The following is a 24,030-nucleotide window of genomic DNA, read 5'->3' on the forward strand; positions in this document are numbered from 1 at the left end:
CCGGACCGGACCGGCTGGTCGGACCGGTCGAACCGGGAACCGGCCAGGTAATCGATCTGGTTCAATAGTCAGATCGGGTATGCCATCAAACCGGAAAAACCGGGAAAACCGGGAAAACCGGAAAAACCGGTGAACCGGCGGTTTAATTGCTTTTTTTTTAGTTTTTTTTTAAACTTTTTTTTAAACTTTTTTTTTTTAATTTTTTTAAAAACTTTTTTTTTAACATTTTTTTAAACTTTTTTTTTAAACTTTTTTTTTAATATATTTAGTAGTGTATTACTTAAATAGCATTCTCAGATAATTTTTTTCGTTAGTGACAAATTAAAAACTTTATTGTCTATTTGTTATCTTTGCTAATAAATTTTCCTAAATAGCATAAACATATTGAATTTTATTTGATTTTCTTGTTAGGAGGATCGTATTTTAAATTAAATTTGGTACACATTGGAGTTATTTTGTTATAAACTATTCAATTAGATTATGTTGTAATTAGACTTTATTTGCAATTAGACTTTGTAATTTTTTACTATTTTGTTATGTGTGATACCTTTGTTTAAAATTTGAATTTAAGTTATGAAATTGTGAATTTATGATATGATATTTTTAAAAAATTTAAAAGCTAGTTATATTTTTTTAGAGACTGAATCATCCGGTTCGACCGGTTTTATACTTATATAATGTCAGGTCTATTCAACCGAGTTATCCGGTTTAATCCGGTTTGGTCGTGCGGTTCGACCAGTGACCCAGTGGTTTGACCGATAAATCAGTGACCCAGTACCCTCACCGGTTCGATGACCGGTTCGGTTTTTAAAACACTGTTATTTTTAAAGTTTGTTTGCTTGTTAGCTAAAATTGTCAAATATTTGACCCTGTTTGAAACGATGGAATGGAATGGAATATAAAAAAAATTATAAAATTTTGTTCTATTAAATTCACTTAGAATTTAATGTAACTAAAATTTGAGTATTGGATTGAATGAGATCAAATTTAAGGTAACATTAATATAATCACAACTGACAACAGTTTCAAAATTTTGCTACTTAGAATTTTGATTAGAGTTTGTAAAGATTAAGTTCAAATTAAAAGATGATTGACTATATTAACATTTATTATTTTCTTTTTTTCAATTAATTTTGTTATTATTCAAATAAGTGGGGATTATTGTAATTAATACTAATAATTAATGATCATGGATGCGTACAAAAATAATAAGAAAATATGCAATTAAAATTTGTTTTTTGAATTCGATAAAAGAAAACATTTGTAAAGTGTTGCAGTAGGAAAAAAATTGTATTGTTATCTAAGTTTGTTTTTTTAATAGTCAACGCTTCGTGAGGTGATGCAGTAAGCAATCAAAATAGGCGGCACTTTTTAAATGTTGCAGTAGACAACAGGTTGCAACACTTAAAAAAAATAGTTGTTGAAAGAATGTGTTTCATCAAGAGTTGTTGAAACACATAATAAAAGTACATCCTCTTCACTATAAATTCCAGATTTCATTATTCTTACATTTGAGTTTCATTGATCTTATATATGCATACTCGAAATAGGCTAAATTATTCTAAGTATTCCTGCATGTTGACTCAAAGACAAGTTGAGAATGCTTGAAATATTATTAGGAAGGTGGTCACATTCCCGATTCTAGCCTTAATCCATTTACATTACAATCAGTTTTTAATATATATATATATATATATATATATATATATATATATATATATATATATATATATATATATATATATATATATATATATATATATATATATATATATATATATATATATATATATATATATAGGTTTTATGTTAAATTGAATATTGTTACCTCATTTTTTGATATTACGAGTTTAGGTACAAAAACATTCTAAAGGATGGGGAGGCAAAATAAACATACGACCAAAGTGCTGAGGAGATTGACTGAAGAGAATTTATAAAGCACTCGTGCATGGACTTAACGAATAAAAAACTAGAAGATTTGGAAGTAAAATAGGGAAAATTCGTTAGACGAGTCTAAAATCTCACCTAGATAATCACAATGGTTTTAGTAACTTAGTGAAGAAAAGTAAGTTTACTTTCTTGTGAAGAAAGGTCAAATAACTAAGTGAGATATACATGATGCTTAGCGAAATTTCACTTATCTAAGTGGTAAAGAAAGATATATGGTTGAAGGGTATAATTGGGGAGATAGAAAAAGACATGAATTTAGATTACCGAAACAGGATAAAATAAAGGCAATAAACACAATAACTTGCTTCCTTGATTCGGTCAAACTTTCTACTCTAAGAGAGAGCGAATCTCAGCTTGTACTATAAGCATGTGTCTAGCTTGCAAATGGATAGTTTTTGCATCAAATTGAGTTGTGCTTATAATATAACCATGTTTGATAGAAGTCATCCAAATTTTGAATCCTATATTCAGGAAGTAACACCTACCAAATTGAATCAAGTCTTATCAAAATCAAATAGTTCATTGGACTCTTATAGTTACAAAATGTCATCTATAACAAAAGCTAACATTTTGACTGAGTACATCGAATATATGAAAGGGAGTCGGTACATATTTTCTGATTCATGTCGGGATAAGGCTGCCTCAATCTTGGATTACATAATCCATCAAGCTTTCTCTCAAGATGTTGCTGGAGATGTATTGCATGTAAAGAAAAACACTAGTGCTAAAGATATTTATCTTCTTGCATCCATATTGAGATTAATGGTACATTGCATTTTATGATTATGGTTTTGTTTATTGGTTTTGTTGTTTCGAATTGTGGTTTTTTAAGTTAGGAAATTGGAAGGACAAGGAGTGCCTTCGAAACAAGCGGAGGCTATAACTACTGCTATAACTTAAGTGTTGAATGATAGTCTCGAGAATGTTTCTCAGACTTTGGTATCAAAAGGAGAAATGCAGAAAGTAAGACTCTTTAATGCTGTTTTTTTAGCGAATCTCTGATTTAGCCTGTGAAATTGTAGCGTTTAGATTGCTTTGTTTGTGAAGTTAGTGGTGTTTCTAAGTGATTTGTGAAATTGAAAATCCTTGATAATATCGTTTTTGGGCAATTTTTGGACTGTATTTACTTATCCGAAAGGATTAATGTGATAAATGATTTCTAGTTTATAGAATCATTTTGAATGTTTGTTAAATTTAGAGGCTAAATTGGTGGTGCACTCGTTTTGTGTTGTTGTGATTCTATAAGGGTGTGAAATTTTCCTTTATGTTGCAAAATGTCACGGTGGACTTTATTTTAGAATCCTGAGTATTGCAATTTGTGTACTGATATGAGCTATTTTTTTTCTTTTATAAAGATTGAAATGATTCAAGAGTCAAACTTGTCCAAATTCAAATCACAAGTATAGAGCTCACAGGTATTGATTAATTATAATTTATGAGGAAATGTTTGTTATGTGTGGAGTTTAAGCTTTAGGATTTTGGTGCATAAAAATGTGGAATTGTTACTAGTAATGAACATGCTAGGGCTGCACATAATATTTTTATTCTTCATATATTTATTGATGGTAGGAGGCATTTTACTTTGCCGATGCCATGTCATAAGTATGATGTTAAGTTTTTTCATGAGCTAGCTACACTAAATCGTGAATCTTATTATAAACTGGAAGGTTCATTACTAATAAAAATTATGACATTTTTAAGTAAAACATGTGACAAAACAAAATTATATGCCTTGTATTTTTAAACTTCAAAATACTTCATAATTCATAATTCAAGTCATACATCAAATGACAAAGAAAAGTGGTTGATTATAGGGAGTTGAACCTTTACAAAGTGATGTAAATTTACTACAATACTATGAGGAATATTGTACTACTTATTTGTCTAAAAAAATTCATGCTTAACGGAGATGACAATGAGAGTTCTACTCAAGTGGTATTATAAAGAACGAATTTCAAGTATGTGATTGTTAAATCTTTTAAATTATAGTTATGTGAATTTAGCCATTGTCAGACCGTTACTAATTTTTATACGTCAGTTAAGTGTATCAAAGAGTTATTGGTGGATTTTCATTGGTTTAACGCGTCTACTCTGCAAGTTTGGTGCACGTAAGTACATTTTCTTGTTTTACTACTGTCAATATCTATTAATATGTTATATCTATCATCACTTTGATTCTAATGTTTATTTTAAAATTATTCAGGTATATTCATCGTGTATGTATTGGTAACGTTATATAAAGATTCAGCTTTATCTGGTGAGTTATATGGAATTGTCTATATATCTGATTTGAGTTTCTTGACTTTGGTGTTCTCTGCTGATGTTAATTGGTGTTATTGTTTATTGTCAGCAAATGTGATTTTGGTGTTGTCTACAGAAGCTACAACTCATCTTCTCGTGGATGCATGTTGGTATTTCAAGTGTGGGAAAGGACTTATAAATGGTTGGATATTTTTGTACAGTTTCACTTGTTTTGTTATTGTTGTAGTAGTTCACCGTGTGTAAACTTTCTTATAATTTTGTACACTTGTGTGTATCCTAGATTAATACTTTTTGTAAATCAACTGTTCATTTTGAAGAATATATATATATATATATATATATATATATATATATATATATATATATATATATATATATATATATATATATATATATATATATATATATCCTAGCTATTTGGTGCAATGAAATTATCCTTCACTGGTTAGAAAAATATGAAAATAGTGACATAAATGTAGTTTGTGTGATGTGGGAAAAATATGAAAAATAGCGACCTAACTGTGGTCTGTGTGGTATTGGAAAAATGTGAAAAATTAGGTACAAAAAAAATTACAGGAAAAACACCTAGAATTCGCTAAAAAGTAGCAAACATACTACATCGGGCCATTGGGGGGACAAATGTAAAAATCTATATATTACATCGGGCAACTGGTGAAACTGATGTTAAAAACAACCTATCACATCGGTCAGTTATAGCCACCGATGTAAAATATGGCATATATATATATTTTAAAATTGGATTTTTTTTCACATCAGACGTACCATTCAACCGATGTGGTATGTGTATTTTTTACATCGGGTTGTGGCCCGATGTAAAATATCTCTGATTTACTACATCGTTTGGATTTACATCGGACCCAGGCCCGATGTAAAAGATACTTTTCACCCGATGTAAAAACTATTTTCTGCACTAGTGTTCCAAGAGTTGATACAAAATATTACAAATGAGTTACAAGAAAAACATCACACGAACTCTTAAGAACTACCTCTATTTTCTATCCAAATGTTTCTCATCCTCTCCAAATCTCTATATGTGAAATCACACAAATCCAAGGTGCTTAGAAGTGTTTCTCAATTCTCATATCTCTCTAAGTTTGTCATTAGGATTCTCAAACTCTTATCTCTATCTTCAGCTATAAAGTTCTGAAGGTTGTGATAATAAAAAAAATCAAGAGATGCATATTCATAACTCAGGAACCAAATAGATTCATAAAAGACTCACGAACATATTTATAACTCATTAAGGAACAAACCCACGAACTGAAAAGAAGAAGTCCAAAACACATGAATTAGGAAAAATTGGACAGGATAACCGAAAACTCGAACCACCATTGATCGACTCTGACCTCCGTATGGTTGAGCCGTTGCTGCCGATTGGAGCCCGACCACCACTCTTCGTCGTCTTATTTGTCGAGCCGCCGCCACTCGACGCCCAACAATCATCTTCTACCGTCAATGTCATCTCCAACATTGTTAACCATGCAACGACCGCCGCCAACTTTTAATTTCTTGCAGGTTCCCGCCGCCTAACACTTTCGTCGGACCGTCCATCTACGGTTCCGACACCTTTCAGACGATCTCCTAACTACTTTTACGATTTTTTATTTTTATTTCAGCCATATCAAAATATATTTTCTATATTTATCGCTTAAGATTTTAATTGATACTTCAACTATTCTTATAGTTATTTTTCTTCCATACAATCTCATCTCAAATAGTAGTACATTTTCAAGATCTCTTATTCCCATATGAATTTAGTTCATTGATTTGTCTATTTGCCTAGAAACACAACACGAACTACTCACTGAACTTGCACGTGTATCAACAATCACTCTTCAGAACTCCACCGTCCTAATAATGTTCTAAGTTCTAACCAATTAAAAAAACAAAATCCGCAGCCAAGTTGGTATATAATACACAACCTCATTAAATAAAAAAAATATCAAATTCTATTTTAGAGAAAATAAATACATTTTCTTAAACCAAAACCACATGGAACAAATTGTCCTCAATGAACCAACCATGTACGATTATTATCATGCCATTAATTAATCATATTTTTCTCTGCACATTTGTATCATCGCATGCTTCGTGACTCGTAGTTAGTTTCTTGTTAGTTCCCACGTAATCATAGTGATTAAAATATAATTAAATATTTGAATATGGTTAACACATGTTGAGTCATGATGCAGCACTAGTAAACCAATCAATGGACTCTATTAAGTTATATTTAATTATTTCTTAAGTTGAAAAACTGTGTGCTTACTTCCTCTGATTTACTTTTTCTTTTGTCAAAATTCAATTAATTAAAAGAATCAGAGAGAAGGACCACCACGACTATGACAATAATATTACTATAAATCAGGTACACATTATATTAATTCAATAATTCTTTTGAAGCATCTTTTGCTCAAATAGTTAATTACAAAATTAATCAGTCAAAAAAATAATAATATAAAAAGAAAAGTGTTTCTCTTGTATAGAGATGAAAGAGTCATCCAAACATATTTGATATATGAAAAAAAATTATACTATTGGAATATATACTCTTTCCACCTAAAATGTCTGACATGTAAAGAACTTTTATCTATTCTAAAATTTACTATCAAAGAAAAATAACGAAAGCTATCGCTCTTTAGTTTTTGTTATTTATTATAAGTGAAGTATGCCATATACATAACCCAAATTTTTCTATAAATTATAGAAAATTTTGTATTTGATTTTTTAAAAATAAATAATTTTTAACTTTTCAGTTCATACTAATAAATAAAAAATTATTTGATAACAATTATTTAACTTAAAACTTGTATTTTTAAGTTTTTACTAGCTTATGACTTTTTTCCAAAATTTATTTGAAGTAATTTTTGAGTTTATAGTATTTAACTTTTCATTTTTGTTTTATTATTTTAATTATTTTTTTCTTCATACTTTATAAGTTTTTATAATTTAAAATAAATTAAATATGTTTTAAATGATAAATAGAAAAAAAAATTTATATTTAAAAAAATTATGTATCTCTTAATGTAATTTTTTTCTTATTCTTTTTTCGCCGTTATCATTCCGCATTCTTCCATTCTCTTTCTCACTTTATTATAACTTCAATCTCTAGTATTCATACTCTATCATATATCATATATTGTCTGTTGATATATATATATATATATATATATATATATATATATATATATATATATATATATATATATATATATATATATATATATATATATATATATATATATATATATATATATATATATATATATAATTATTTACGCGTGTTTATTGTTATGTTTAATTTTAAATAAAAATTAATTTAATAAGAAAACATAAATTTTATAATTATTAAACTATTAATTAAAGATTTTTTAATGTCATTTTAGATATATTATTTACTGAAATTTTTTATTTTACTAAATATTTCAATTAATTTATCAACTATAAATTTTCAATAATCATATATAAATTATGAATTATTAGTCATTAGTTATAGTTTATCAACTATACATTATTTTTATCAAATAGAGGCTAAAATCGATCAAAAATTAATATTATTATTAAAATAAGCTTTATAATTGTTTTTGTTAAATAAAGCAAGTACATTATTTTTATATACGTACCCGTGAATAAGAGAGTCAAATAAAGCAATGTTAATCAAGTGGACTTCAAAAACAACAACAGACATCAGTGTTGAATTGAATTCATATATTTGTCTTTAGTTAAAGCAAAGAATATATCACATTTGTGATGGAAATGGAATGAGATGCCATATGATAATATAATTTTGTTCATTTATGCTATTTATCAATTGCTTCAAAGTTCTTTTTCTTCTTTTACAAACTCAATTTGGTATTCATACATGTGTAAAAAGGATCAAAAGATTTCAACATTTGCTTAAAAACACGTGTTCATAACATTAAAGCTAGTCCAACTTGGAGGAGGTACCTTAATTGATACTCTGATATTGCAAAAACTAAAATTTGTTCCAAAACTTGTTCTGAATAAGTGTCACTTTCCACTTATCATAAAATAGTTTTTTTCTATGAATTATGTTATTTAATTAATATTATGTTATCATTTTTATGATAATATTTTTAATTTAGGATTAAATAAGTCTTTTTATTTATATAAATATTTTAAATTTCACTTTTAGTTTATCTAAAAAAGGTTCTATTAGAATTGATCTCTTAATGTTGTACATAGTCTGTTTTGTTTTATGTTGTTAATTTAAAGTAACATATGCTAATATGACAATTTTCGCGTGTACTCAATTTTTTTTAAAAATATTTTAGTGCATTTAATATAATTTTAAAGGTTTAAACTAATCATCAGATACTCGTACGACCGCACGGATAAATTTATTTGATACGATATAAAAAAATATTATGATACATATCTAAACTTAAAATTAATTATTAATTTTAAAATGATCAATATATAAATATAATTTTATTAAAATATAAAGAGAAAAAAGAGACTTGTGATAGAAAAAAAAAGAATATTTAATATTTGAAAATAAAATATATTTATATGCAGATGTAAATCTAAAATGAGTTACTTAATTGTAAAATAATTATATAAATTGAAATGTATTAAATAATCATTCAAAAAGAAAAAAATGACTAGTGAGAGTATGAAAGACAAAAAAGAAAATTTTGTTATTTTAAAATAATGATTTTGTTTTTCAAATTAAAATAAATTGTTAATTAAAATAAAATAGGCATTGTGTTAATAATGATTTGTGGAATAAAAAATTATTTAATATAATATAAAATGTATTTAGATACAAATATAAAATTTAAAATAATTTATTTAATTGTAAAATGAACCAGAAACGTGAAACCATTATTTGTAGTATTTTTTATTAAATAAAAATAAAAATTAATGGGTCACTTAATGAAAAATGAAAAATACAGAAGGTCAATTGTTAAGTTGAGCACTTACACATTGTTTGTTTTAAGGGTAAGTGAATGGATGGATAGGAGAGAGGATGGAAAGTTTATGGAAAAGTGAGCTTCCACCGTTTGGCATCAGTATCATAGAGGAAAGAAAGGCTTATTTAGTGGGTCCCACCATTAGAAAACTTTCCACTCAAAACACGACGGAAACACTATATTTAATTCCAATTTAATTAAAATGACAAAATAATCCTTGCTTGGAGATTATGCTTCACATTTAAGAACTATTAATTAATTTTACTCTTTATCCATATAATGTACAGTAATCGCTTCTTTCTCTCGCATGACATATATGCCACTTATTCCATTATTATTTTTAAACTCCTTTTTCTTGTTTATATGTTACATGCGTTATTTTTTTTGTTTTATTTAAAATGTCACTTTTTATATATAATAGTATATCTATATATAACTTGTATATATAAAAGGAAATTATTTATTTTAATGTAGGATATTTATGTCATTTACTACATACACACCTTTCTTTCCTTTCATTTTGCTTTAACTTTCACTCATACCAAACACCAATAAAATCATCTTACATTCCACCTATTCTTCTTTCACTTTCATTCCTTTCACTTTCTTTCATTTTACTTTCTTTCCTTATACTTTCTTTTTCAATCCAAACAAAGTGTTAGTGTTTTTATTGAATAGTAGATGTTAAATTTAGTGGGTCCCTTCTAGAAAACATAGAGGGTCTATTGTTAAGTTGAGCAAAAATACTACTTGGTTAATTTTTCGTGAATTACCTAATCGTACCAAGTAGCAATTTTTAATGAACAATAATCATATAAATTTAATTGTATTAAATAAATATATAAAAAAGGAATCGTGAGATGGAGAAAGAAAAAGAATTAATATTTAAAAATAAAGATTTTTTCTCAAATTAAGGCAATAGTTGATTAAAATAAAATAGATATTGTGTGGAAAAAAGAAATGTGAGAGAGAAGTTTGAAATTTTAATTAAGAGAGAGAATGAGTGTATGTAATATTTAATTGTGATTTAATTGATGAATGTTAAAAAATGAATGTCACACGTCAATCTTGTAATATGAGATGAAAATGAAATCGGTCTTGCAACCGACTAATCCAAGAGGATCAATATCACTATCCACTAGCGGAGACCCTATTTAAAACCAGAACAAAGTCTCCACCACTAGACCATTCCTTGGGGGTTAACACACTCTCAAGACTCAGGCCTCCACCATTACTTGAATTACTTAAACGTCAATCTTTTAATGTAAATAATTTGTGATGAAAGGAGAATATAGAGAGTTCATGCAATTGATTTTTAATAGATAGTAAATATATTTTAAATAACTATAAATATTTCAAATTTCACTTGTACTCTTTTAAAACATTTTCAATAAATTTTGTTTTAAATAAAATTTATGTTGCGACTATTATATATATTATTAACTTTACAAAGGATAAAAACTATTTTATTAATTGTGATAAGAATCGGTCAATAGAGACTATTTATACACAAGAAAATATAACTAACTCTCCTAAATATCAATAGAATAATTAAATAATAAGAATAGTAAACTAATTAAGATTATTATTATCTAACACTCTCTCACAAATTGGATGATGCAGTGTAACAAGGCTAAGCTTGAGCAAAAAAGAAGAAAATGAAAGGTTGGACAAAGTTTTAGTTAGGATAGAGCAGAAGATGAAATATGGAACAACTTGATGAGACCAAATTCTTGTTTTTCTTTAACGAGGTGACAATCGATTTTGATGTGTTTTGTTCGTGAAAGGTTGGATTGTGTGCTAAGTAGAAAGTAGATATACTATCACAGTAGAATGAAGTTGGTATTCTATGTGAAGGTCTTTGAATAGGTAGTGCAACAATTGAAGGGTATAGATGGCAACGGGTCGGGTCAGGTGCGGGTTTCACACTACCCAAACCCGCACCCGAAATCACCACCCGAACCTAAAGACTATTCGGGTGAAAAAATAACACTCACGTTCACACCCGTTGGATTCAGGTTTTTCCACCCAAATCCGAATCCGCAAGCAAAATACATAAAATATATTTTTCCTACAATTTTCCAACAACTCTCCACAATATATATATATATATATATATATATATATATATATATATATATAATATACATAATATAATATATAATATTATATATATATAAGCGGGTGTGCTTTTGGGTTTCGGGCGTGGGTTTTACACTACCCAAATCCGCACCCGAACCCAGTCAACTCGGGTTTTCACCCATTAACTCGGGTTCGAGTTCGGGTGGGCCTCGCGGATTCGGGTCTGCTTGTTATCCCTATTCGCAGGTGACGCTGGTAAGTGCATAATATTCAGCTTTGAAACTTGAACAAGAAATGGTGGTTTGTTTATTTGAATTCCATAAGATTAAAGAATAGCCCAAAAATATTGTAAATCATGTTACCAAACGTCTTGTTATGAGGGAAAATAGCCTAATCGCTATCTGTAAAACCATAAATAGATAAATTAGTTTGAGATAGATATATAAGGCCCAAAGTTGGGCTGGACTTTAAATATTATAGAATATGCAGGACTGCTTGATAATGAGTAACAATGGGATTAGGTACAAATTGGCTAAGTTGATAGATGCCAAAAGAGATATTAAGTTGAGTTACTGTTAAATAAATTGACCTATAAGTCTACGATAATGAGTTGAATCAGGATATGGCTGAGAAGTGGTGGAATGTAGTTGAAGTGAATGAATGTAAGGACTAATTGAAGGTTTAGATGCAAACATACTTATTTTATTTAGTAAATCAAGAGTATAATGACACTGATTTATGAAAATACTGGAAGGAGATCGGACTACTTTAAGGCCAAGAAAGTACCGAAGAGGTCTCAAGTCTTTGATACAAAATTTGCGATGAAGAATAGCTTTGACATTTTGAATTTTTGGGAGATCATTACCTGCTAAAACTATGTTGTCTACATAAACTAACAAAGTAGTAAATCTATCAACACTTCATTTTGTAAATTATGAGTAGTCAGCATTAGAATGAACATAGCCAAGAGAGATTAAAGATTCAACCAATTTGAAATACCATTGTCTGCTAGCCTATTTAAGTCCATAAAGGCTTTTATTAAGTTTACAAACCAGTTAGGGGAAGAAGAATGAAAAGGATTATATCCTTGAGAAATAGTCATATAAACTTCTTCGTTCAAATTCCCATGAAGGAAGACATTATTAAAATATAGTTGTTCCAGATGCCAATGATGGATAGAAGTTATTGCAAGGAGAGTTCTAATAGTAGTTAACTTAAGCAAACTGTGAGAAGGTGTAAAAATAATCAACACCTTCAAGTTAAGTGTAGCCTTTTGCTACCAAGTGTAGCAACCTGCCCTAAAAATTAAATATTTAGAGTCGCCACCTATTCTACCAAGGCGAATAGGAAACCTATGCAATTAAGAGATTTAGGGTAAGATACTATATTCGGGTTAAGGGAAGGTGTTAGGCACCCAAAACCCTTTCCTAAAGGTTAACATTGCAAAGATGAAGGTTTGTGGCAAAAGATAAAGAAAGATGACAAACAGTAAATAGAGTTAAAGGCTAATTATTTGAACATGATTAGAGTTTGGAAGAGGGGGACTCGCCTTGTTGCCAAGTGCCTACGTACCTCCTTATGGAGGATCAGAGTCAACGTAGTTCGGGGGACGGGTTGTACGCCCTTAAGGTTTGAAATTTGATTTGAAGGTTTGAAGGCTTTGAATAGCCTATCGTAGATAAAAATCTGTATTTTGAACTTGAAGTTTGAAAGATGTTTGAAAAGTGTTTTGAGTGTTTTAGATGTTCTAGGCGTACAACCCTGATTTGGCACAATTAACCGCGATGATCAATAGGTTTGATCACCATAGTCAAAAGATTAGGGGTTTTGTACCATTACCAATTCAAATCGATTGATTCGATTATCACTAGTAATGAATTCATGTGTTTTTTATTATTTTTGTGAATTTTATTTTGTATTGTTACCCCTCATAACCGATTAACACGATTACAAATAATAACAAATTGGAATTTAGAAAACAGGAAAGTTAATCATCACAACTAATAAAATAGTTGCAACCATTTAACTAAATAGAAATCATTTGTATTTTAATTAAATAAACATTTTAATTAAAATTATTGTTGACCATAGCGATTAATCGATTTAATCGGCACGAACAACAAATTGGCATTTTAATATAAATATCACATATTAATTTTTATTTATAAAAATAATTATTAATATATAAATAATATATTAAAAGAATTAATTAAAACAAATATTTAATTAAAATTATTTTAGTTTGTTAGGATTTTGATTTAGTATGGTTGTTAATATGGTACATGGTATGAGGGCCAATTGCTTGGCGTTAGATCTAAGCTGGGAGGAGATCTAAGGGTCTAGATCTGAGGGTTTATTGTGCGCCCTCTAAAGGTATGCGCACTGGATTGAAAGTCAAGCATTTTGAAAAAAATTACTTGTGGGAGCTGGGTATCGAACCCACGTCCTCTTCCTTACAAGCGTGTGAGCAAACCACCAGACCAACATATTATTTTGTTTAACAAACGCGCGCCTCATATCATATTTGAAATCTGAACACAGAATGAAACAAAAGCGCCAAAATTTGAACAGACCAGTAACCCATCGCCACGTTATCTTCTTCTTCGACCCAACCTCGGCTAATTGGAGAGTAATCTGGGGTTGTTGATGACGCGTGGGGATCCAAATAGCTTCAGCAAACTCCAATGGTCGTGTAGCAATCCTCAGAACCTTTTGAAAGCCTTTAATTCCTCAAATCCGAATTCACCTTTTTTGTGAATTTTTCAGTCCTTGAATGCTCTCTTCTGCCCAGGTTTTGTAACCCTGATTTGTGTGCATACCTTCATCTACTTATAGGCTTGTATTAGGTCAAGAATTTGAGGCCCAATGATCACTAAATCCAACTTTGCCAAGTTTTACAAATGTGATTTTATTCTTGATGAAAAAGTTTCTATTTTGGCCAAAATTTGCATCACTCCTTTCCCAATCCATATATCACGAAATTGTATTGTAATTAGCAATTAATGTTGATTGGAAATAGTCAAATATGGATCTTTTTCACATTATACTTGATTTTCTTCAATTATATCATTTTATATCATTTTTAAATGGAATAAAAAATCATATAAAATGAAATAAAAGGTGAAATTCGTGGCTTATGGTTTGGATAGCTTGTGGACCAAGTTTGAGTCATAAAATATAGGCCCACTTGCAAAATTCTCCACTTTGAACCCTCTTTTTTCACATTTGGTCCTCCAAAATCACCCAACTTCAATTTTTAAGCTATGAGGGAGTTCTAATACTTTTTGGAAACCTCAAAGTGTCCTCTACAAGCCACTTTGGAACATATTTTTCATTTGGAGCTTTTATCTTGACCATATCCTCTTTGACAAAAAAACTACTTTTGAAGGATGCTTGAAAATGACCTGTAATCTTTTGCATTGTATCTCTCAAATGAATCATTTCTAGCCCTGGCTTGTGAGAGACAAAGTTGTAGGGAATCCAATTTCCTTCAAAATAGGCTTTGAGTGGGGCATTTTTGATGTTCCATGTGAAAGTTATGCCCAGTCAAAGTTGGGTTGACTTTCTCCTAAGAAACCCTAATTTGAACCTTTTTGTATTTGTTTATCTCTGAGTTTCTATTAATGGAATCATGATCAATCTTTGATCAAATGATGATTATGCACCTCTACACTTGATGTTTGACCAATGATCATAGGTTTGAATCATGCTTTGATTGTAGTTGGCCTTTAGGATTGGATCAGTTGACTGTGGATCTTAGGATTGTTTGAGCAAAGCCTTGGGATTGAATCTTTGAACTTTGAATCATTGTAAATGGAATATGGAGGGCAAATTTTGGGGTATGACACCAAGTGAGCTTTAAACCTATCAATAGAACCATCAATGATATATTTTATTCTATAAATCCATTTACATCCTATCAGTGTTTTATTGGAAGAAAGATGAACAATGGTCCATGTTTTGCTCAAGAGCGTGTAATTCATATTGCATTGCTTTAAGCCAGGAATCATGTTTACGAGCTTGAGTAAAGGTGATGGGTTCAAATATGGAAGAGAGGGAGAGATAGAAATTCTTATAGGAAGTGTTGTAGTTATGATAGGAGGGGACAGAAGAGAGAGGGAAGGAAGATATTCGTACATCATGGTTCAGAAGAGGTTCAGTGTTAAGTAGGTTACAATGATAATTTTTATGTATGAAGGTTGCTTAGGTTGTTTAGTAGAGCAGTTAAGGTTGATTTTATGAGGATTGGATGGTTGAATTTGGTCTTGTTGATGAGGGGTGTTGATGGTGGGCTGAGATGAAGGATGAGAGGTAGGAGTAGTGGGAGTAATGTCATTAGTATAAGAGGATCAAGATCATTGGTATCATGGTTAATGATATGAGATGGTGGGAGGGGAAGGTGGTCATGAGTAATGGCAAAAATCTAACATAATTCATGAAAACAAACATTCCTAGAAAAAATTTGTTAGTAGATAAATCATACAAAAGATAACCATTTGTGCCTTTTTGGTAACCTATAAAGACACTTGTTTGATCTAGGATCAAATTTGGTGCTGTTTTGTTGAATATTGGAGGCATAAGCAATGCAACCAAAAGTTTTAAAAATATTATAATCAAGAGATTTATTAAATTATAAAAAATATGGAGTATTATTATGAAGGAGAGAAGAAGGTAATTGGTTAATTATGTGAACAACATGAGCAATGGACAAGTACCAAAAAGTTTTAGGAATATTAACAAAAGAATAAGGATCTTAGAACATTGAGTATTTGTTGATGTTCACTCTCAACAATGTTATTTTGTTGAGGGTATTCAACAGATGATCTATGATGCACGATGCCTTGAGATTTATAAAATCCAATCATGAAATATTCAGATCCATTGTCAATGCGAATACATCTTAACTTAATGGAAAATTGAATGTTAATAAAGGAAACAAAATGAACTAAGTGAGTTCTGGTTTCACTTTTGTGGGTCATAAAGATTACCCAAGTGAATCTAGTGTAGTTTTCAATTTTATGAGTTCGGTTAATAAAGGAAAATGCTGCAATTTTTCTCCAACAATTGCAGCATTTTCTCTGGGGAGTTTTCATTAGTTTCAACACGAATTTTAGTGATTCTAACTGCCACTTAGTGCTAGGAAACATATCAAAAGAGGATTGTAGCAAATTTTTAGGATGCAAGCTTTGTTTTGCATTAAATTCACATTAAATGCAACATTTTAGTTTTAAGCAAGTTTGAAGTAATTTTTCTACTATATTTTCCTTTTAGTTTGTTGTTGTACCTCTTTGGATTAAAGTCTTATTTGGAGAAAGATTTATTTCAGTATTATTTACTTCATTTTCAAATTCTATCCTACTATTTTTATTATGAAATCATTATATGTTTATGTTATTTTTATGATTGTAGAGTTTAAATAGTTTACTTAGAGTCTGGAACATGAGGATCGTCATGCCGACGTAACTCGTAGGAATCACGTAAATGTCAATTATAACGAGGATGACTACTTTGTATTGTAATTTTTGTTTTCAAAAGAAAAGATGTTTGATACAAAAGTAGAAACATCGAGATATGATTTACGCGCCGAAAGGGCAAAAATTGTATCAGACGTAGGAATTTGAACAATAGGTTCTGAGGGTCATGCGAAAGCAGATCATAATGGATCGAAAGAATGCATAATTTTCTGTTTTGATATTTGTGTTTTTAAAAGAAGAAAAGAAGTCTCACTACGAAAATAGAAGTGTCAAGATAATATTTATGCTCTAGAAGAGTGTAAATAATATCTAACTCAGGAATTCAATTTGTTAATTTAGAGATTGCAAAAGGGTCTTTAAATTAATTGAGAAGTTACTTCTAATTTGTAAAAAAAAAAAAATTAAACTTAAAATTTATATTGCGAAAGTCAATACTTTACGGGTCTGTTTGGTTCAAACGAGGGGGAGGGGAGGGGAGGGATTTTAATGGAGGGAAGGGAAGGGGATGGGATGGGAGAGATTTTTTGTAATTATATATATGTTTGGTTCAAACGAGGGGAGGGGAGGGGAGGGAAGGGATTTCATTTAAAAATATGTTTGGTTCACGAGGGGAGGGGAGGGATTTTAATAATAATTTACAATTTTACCCTTGTAATTTTATACAAGTGATATGATACTCAATTGTAAAAATTTCATAAATATTTTTTTGGAAATAATATTTGTATTATAACTCTCGATACAAAATAAACTATTCGTTGATAACAACTTTTGAATACATAAAATAAATTATAATAAAAAACAAAAAATTATAGTAGTTATAATTTTTATTAAATAAAAAAAAAATTGAAGGTGAAAAATAATTATAATAAGTTGACGGAAGCAATAGAGAAAAAATCACAAAAAGAAAAGTAAGAACATAAAAGAAAATAATATTTTTAAAATAATAAAATAAAATTGAGGATATTTTAGTAAATATATTAATTTAATTAATATTAAAACTCAGATTCCCTCCCCTCCCCTCCGAATCCCTCCGATTCGGGGGAACGCAAAAAGTGTCATTTGGAGGGATTTTGCTCCCCTCCCCTCCCCTCCCCTCCCCTCCTCTTCCTCCTAAAAATTGAACCAAACACATTTAATTTTAAATATTCCCTCCCCTCGCTCTACCTCGAACCAAACACACCCTACATGTTTAAAATCCGGTAACGCTCGGTGTTAGCGCTAATTTAATATTTTCTAAAAAAAAAAGTGTTGCAATTCATATCAATAGATGATGATATTTGTCACTTGGTCTTTATAGACACGATATATTTTATACTACATTACTACATTAATATAGTCATATATTTGTAGCCTTATAATAGTTTAAAGGGAAAAGCTAACATGTGCCCCAAGGGCACAAGTTAATAAGGTATTTATAGAAAGATTTTTTTGGAACACTTGCATTCAATGTGTTGAAACTTTAAATATGATTTTATTATATTTAAGTATATTTAATTTTTTCTAATTATAGTATACTTAACATGTGCCCTTAGGGCACATGTTAGCATGACCCTAGTTTAAATTGTATGTGTAATTATTATTTTGTGTATTATTCTCAAATTAATATATTTTCTTTCTTATTAATCAAACTATTTATATATGAATAAATTAATACTTAATTCCCAACCGAAAAAACCGAGTCTAATGGGAAAAAGACTTCAAAAAAACAATATTATGAGCTATGATTTAGTTAAAAAAATATCCACATTTTATGAATAAAGTTACTCAATTAAAAAAATCTCTAAAAAAAGGAAATGAAATATATTCTTAATCTTATTAATTTTGTAAAACTATTATTATTATTTTATTTATAATAAATTCTTTTTAATTTATAAAAAATAAACAAATGCATGAGACTCATAATTTCTAATAAAAATAAAGTAAACCTTCTTCTATGTATAAACCTAACATATACGAAGAATATTGAAAACTAAGAGCATATTCCAATATATGCTACCAAAAAGGAATATAAAAAGAAAAAATCTTTAGTATATATTAATTGACATAAAAAAATGTCTCTAGTTTTCTATATAAAGACACTCCAATACGTAACTTTTTAGATCACAAACACTAAACACTGCCCTTCTGATCCAAATTTTCCAATTCTTGTCTTCTTTTTCTTCTTCCTCGTATCTTACTGGCACATAAAACAGGTACTAAATTTTATTCCGAAAAAAAATCCTATGTTTTTCTTTACATGTTTTCATAGGTTACAAAAATCCTACGTTTGTTGTACTTGTAACACACTAGTACTACGTACGTGTTTTCCACTCATGATATTCTATTTGTCAATCTCTTTCATGCTTTTTGGGATTTGATTAAGAATTTATGGATGTTGTTGTTGTTTTGATTCGGCCATTGGTTTTGAGTTCGTGGTTTTTAACGTTGTTTGAATTTTTTATTTGTTAATTTGATGAGTTGTTTGTTTTATAGGTGAGTTTGTGTGTGAGTGAGTGGCTACAATGGCAAACAAGATGGAAAAAATGGCATCTATTGATGCACAGCTTAGGCAATTGGCACCTGCGAAAGTGAGTGAAGATGATAAACTTATTGAGTATGATGCTCTTTTGCTGGATCGGTTTCTTGATATTCTTCAGGATTTGCATGGGGAGGATCTCAAGGATTCTGTGAGTTTTCTTCTTTTTTTGGTTCTTTGATTTATGATTTGTATGTGTGTGTCTTTTCAATTGATTTTTGCTTCTTCTGACAGATTTTGGGTATTGGGTCTTGTCTTGTCTATTGATTTGTGTGTTTTAAGGAAACATGTCTTTTTGATATGTTTGTTTGACTTTAACTGAAAGATGACTTTTTGAGGGAAGATTTTCATTGATAACAGAAAAATGACTTTTAACATGTTAGAATTGATTCTGGACGTGTAGAATTGATTTCAACATGTTTGATTGCTCTCAGTTAGAATTGATTTTGGTTTCTATAATTGATTCTACTTGAAGCTGAGATTTGTTGCATTTGAGTCTAAACATACTTTTACACTGAAATTCACTATTGGAGAACCAAACACGCACTTATAATTATGTTGTTGTGCAGGTTCAAGAAGTGTATGAACTTTCTGCTGAGTATGAAAGAAAGCATGATCCTAAAAAACTCGAAGAGCTTGGAAAACTGATAACGGGTTTAGATGCAGGAGACTCGATTGTTGTTGCGAAGTCCTTTTCGCACATGCTTAACTTGGCCAACTTAGCTGAAGAGGTTCAGATTGCGCATCGTCGAAGGAACAAGTTGAAGAAAGGAGATTTTAGGGATGAGAGCAATGCGACTACGGAGTCGGATATTGAAGAAACTCTCAAGAAACTTGTGTTTAACATGAAGAAATCTCCTCAGGAAGTTTTTGATGCGTTGAAGAACCAGACTGTTGATCTGGTTCTTACCGCTCATCCGACTCAGTCGGTTCGGAGGTCGTTGCTTCAAAAGCATGCAAGGTCGGTTTTGAAACGTAGAATTTTATATCACTTTCAATATTTTTGTTTTAGAAGAGATAAGAAAATTTAACATTTTTTTTGTTCTTTCACAGGGTAAGGAACTGTTTATCTCAATTGTATGCGAAAGACATCACTCCTGATGATAAGCAGGAGCTCGATGAATCTCTCCAGAGGGAGGTGAGGATCAAAGTCTTTTTCAATTTTGTTTGCTTTTCGCCAAATTGAAATGATTCAACATTTTTATGATTTTTCTCCAAAATTGAAATGATTTTCTTGCGTTTCTTTTGTAGATTCAAGCTGCATTCCGTACTGATGAAATCAAGAGGACACCTCCGACACCACAAGATGAGATGAGGGCTGGGATGAGTTACTTCCACGAAACAATTTGGAAGGGTGTTCCTAAATTTCTTCGCCGTGTTGATACAGCATTGAAGAACATAGGGATTAACGAACGTGTTCCTTATAATGCGCCTCTTATTCAGTTTTCTTCTTGGATGGGGGGTGATCGTGATGGTAAGATTTTTATCTGTTATGCATTTATGTATATATGTATGTATATAAATCCGATGTGATTTCTTAAATGAGATAATACGACGCAGGTAACCCGAGAGTGACTCCTGAAGTGACAAGAGATGTTTGCTTGCTTGCTAGAATGATGGCTGCTAATCTGTATTATTCGCAGATTGAAGATCTTATGTTTGAAGTAATTCACATTTCTCTTTTTTCTTCGTCTTTTTGAAATTATCATTTCGATTAGTTCATTACTCTTGCACTTTTTAACCGATTTCTCTTTTTGTTTCTTTAGCTGTCTATGTGGCGTTGCAATGATGAGCTACGTGTTCGTGCTGAAGAACTTCACGGGAATTCCAAGAAAGATGAAGTTGCAAAACACTATATAGGTGATAATCTTAATCTTAAATGTTAATTATATATATTAGTGAATATATGTCGGTTAGTTCATTTTTGTGATAATCTTGATTTCATTCCATAATGCAGAATTTTGGAAGAAAGTTCCTTTAAATGAACCATACCGTGTTGTGCTCGGTGATATAAGGGACAAGCTCTATCGTACCCGTGAGCGTTCTCGTTATCTCTTAGCTCATGGATATTCTGACATTCCTGAAGAAGCCACATTCACCAATGTTGATGAGGTATAGGTTTCTATGAAAACAATGCAATTTATTTGGTTGAATGAATTTATCGGTTTGAGAGATACTAACTTTTGTTAATTTGTGTAGTTTTTGGAACCTCTTGAACTCTGCTACAGATCACTCTGTGCTTGTGGTGATCGTGCAATTGCCGATGGAAGCCTTCTTGATTTCTTGAGACAAGTTTCGACTTTTGGACTATCACTAGTAAGGCTTGATATAAGGCAAGAATCGGATCGTCACACCGACGTGATGGATGCGATTACCAAACATTTGGAAATTGGATCCTACCAAGAATGGTCTGAGGAAAAAAGACAGGAATGGCTTTTGTCCGAGTTGGTTGGCAAAAGGCCGCTTTTTGGACCTGACCTACCCAAAACCGATGAAATTAGAGATGTTTTAGACACATTTCATGTCATAGCTGAACTACCATCAGACAACTTTGGAGCCTATATCATATCAATGGCAACTGCACCGTCTGATGTGTTGGCTGTTGAACTTCTCCAACGCGAATGCAAAATCAAGAATCCGTTGAGAGTTGTTCCATTGTTTGAGAAACTTGACGATCTTGAGGCTGCTCCTGCTGCATTGGCTCGGTTGTTCTCGATCGACTGGTACAGAAACCGGATTGATGGGAAGCAAGAAGTTATGATTGGATATTCTGATTCAGGTAAAGATGCCGGAAGGTTTTCTGCTGCGTGGCAGCTATATAAGGCTCAGGAGGAGCTCATAAACGTTGCTCAGAAATTCAGTGTTAAGTTAACCATGTTCCATGGTCGGGGTGGAACTGTTGGAAGAGGAGGTGGACCTACTCATCTTGCTATCTTGTCTCAACCACCAGAGACAATTCACGGATCACTTCGTGTGACAGTTCAAGGTGAAGTTATTGAACAGTCGTTCGGTGAGGAGCACTTGTGCTTTAGAACACTGCAACGTTTCACTGCTGCCACTCTAGAACACGGAATGCGTCCCCCAAGTTCTCCAAAACCGGAATGGCGCGCCTTGATGGATCAGATGGCTGTCATTGCTACCGAGGAGTACCGTTCAATTGTGTTCAAGGAACCGCGTTTTGTCGAGTATTTCCGTCTGGTAAGTCATCATAAAATCATTAACTTTGCAAAACTTTTATAGAGACTAAACTCGAAAGATCGTAATTGTGTGAACTTTCCGATTATAACAATCATTGTCAACTTTCTCTATGTCATGTAGGCTACACCCGAGATGGAGTATGGCAGGATGAACATTGGAAGTCGACCGGCGAAGAGAAGGCCTAGTGGAGGCATCGAAACACTGCGTGCGATACCATGGATCTTTGCATGGACACAAACAAGGTTTCATCTTCCAGTATGGCTGGGCTTTGGAGCAGCGTTTAAACAAGTTATCGAGAAGGATGTAAAGAATCTTCATATGCTGCAAGATATGTACAATCAATGGCCTTTCTTTAGGGTCACAATTGATTTAGTTGAAATGGTGTTCGCCAAGGGAGACCCGGGAATCGCAGCACTGAACGATAGGCTCCTGGTTTCACAGGATCTGTGGCCATTCGGAGAACAGTTGAGGAACAAATACGAAGAAACTAAGAAACTCTTACTTCAGGTAATGATCCTTTTCATCACCTAAGAACTAGATTGATTAGTAGTTATTTCACATGCTGATTTTGTGTTCGATTTTAATTGTAGGTGGCTACACACAAGGAAGTTCTCGAAGGTGATCCCTACTTGAAGCAAAGACTCAGACTCCGTGATTCTTACATCACAACCCTTAACGTTTTCCAAGCTTACACATTGAAAAGGATCCGTGACCCAAACAGTAGCGCGAATGCGCGTCCGCCCATTTCAAGAGAGTCTCCTGAAGCAAGCAAACCGGCTGATGAACTCGTAACGTTGAATCCGACAAGTGAATACGCTCCTGGTTTGGAAGACACACTCATTCTTACCATGAAGGGTATTGCTGCTGGCATGCAGAACACCGGTTAATTTTTGGTTACTTTGTTTGTATCTGTTTTTTGTGTTAAGTTTGTGCCAAGATAATCATAAATACTAGTTGAATCTAGTTGCAATTAAGCACTTCATGTGAGTGCTTTTTTTTTTTTTCTCCTTTTCATAAGAATCTCACATCAGGTTTTGTTGGTGTGTTTCCTTACTTTGTTTCCACACAGATGAGTTAATGCAATTGATGTTATGTTTCATTGCAGAAATTTTTGTTGAGTGCTACTATACACTTTCTTGTTCAATACTAGTACTTTCTAATTTAATGATATGAAATGAAATAGTAAAACATAGAAAATATTTACTTTCTTGAAACAATATTATGCGTGTTATTGGTTTTGCGGTAAAAAAAATTGATTTTGAATGCGTTTATTATGTAAGATTGATTCTATTATATAAGATTGATTCTGCCAAAAAGTGAATTGAAATTAAAAAAATTATATTTAAATAAATTTTTATAAAAGTTAATTGAACGAAAAATCTTAGTATAAAAATCACGTTTAGATTTAAAAATTACAAATCTTTTAAGTAGAATCAATTCTTTAAAACAGAACCAACCAAACATATCAAATTCAATTTTTCATTTTGGAAATTTTTTCTTACCACAACAAATTGGAGCTTCTCACACAAGCTTGCATTGGAATGTGATTTTGTGAAGTTATTATCCAATCATAGTGTAAAAATTGTTTAGTAAA

The 24,030-nt window shown here is 31.0% G+C and overlaps 1 protein-coding gene across 1 annotated transcript; it reads left to right on the forward strand.

Annotated features, from left to right (window-relative positions):
* The first annotated feature begins 18,758 nt into the window (after positions 1-18,758).
* Positions 18,759-23,535, forward strand: LOC131653424 (phosphoenolpyruvate carboxylase). The gene is made up of 11 exons (XM_058923556.1): positions 18,759-18,915; positions 19,196-19,389; positions 19,808-20,199; positions 20,292-20,376; positions 20,490-20,712; positions 20,799-20,902; positions 21,005-21,098; positions 21,196-21,350; positions 21,438-22,436; positions 22,557-22,943; positions 23,027-23,535. Exons 2-11 carry the CDS (start codon positions 19,225-19,227, stop codon positions 23,321-23,323), a joined length of 2,901 nt encoding a protein of 966 aa, XP_058779539.1. The 5' UTR covers positions 18,759-18,915; positions 19,196-19,224; the 3' UTR covers positions 23,324-23,535.
* Positions 23,536-24,030: the final 495 nt, after the last annotated feature.

This window comes from Vicia villosa, linkage group LG2, assembly GCF_029867415.1.
Source record: "Vicia villosa cultivar HV-30 ecotype Madison, WI linkage group LG2, Vvil1.0, whole genome shotgun sequence".
In the NCBI taxonomy this organism is placed as follows: domain Eukaryota; kingdom Viridiplantae; phylum Streptophyta; class Magnoliopsida; order Fabales; family Fabaceae; genus Vicia; species Vicia villosa.

Bases quoted from the DNA above. Each gene is read 5' to 3' on its own strand.
- LOC131653424 (XM_058923556.1), top strand. From the start codon at position 19,225: ATGGCAAACAAGATGGAAAAAATGGCATCTATTGATGCACAGCTTAGG. The intron at 21,351-21,437 runs GTATAGGTTTCT...TAATTTGTGTAG, and splicing joins CATTCACCAATGTTGATGAG to TTTTTGGAACCTCTTGAACT. The intron at 22,437-22,556 runs GTAAGTCATCAT...TATGTCATGTAG, and splicing joins TTGTCGAGTATTTCCGTCTG to GCTACACCCGAGATGGAGTA.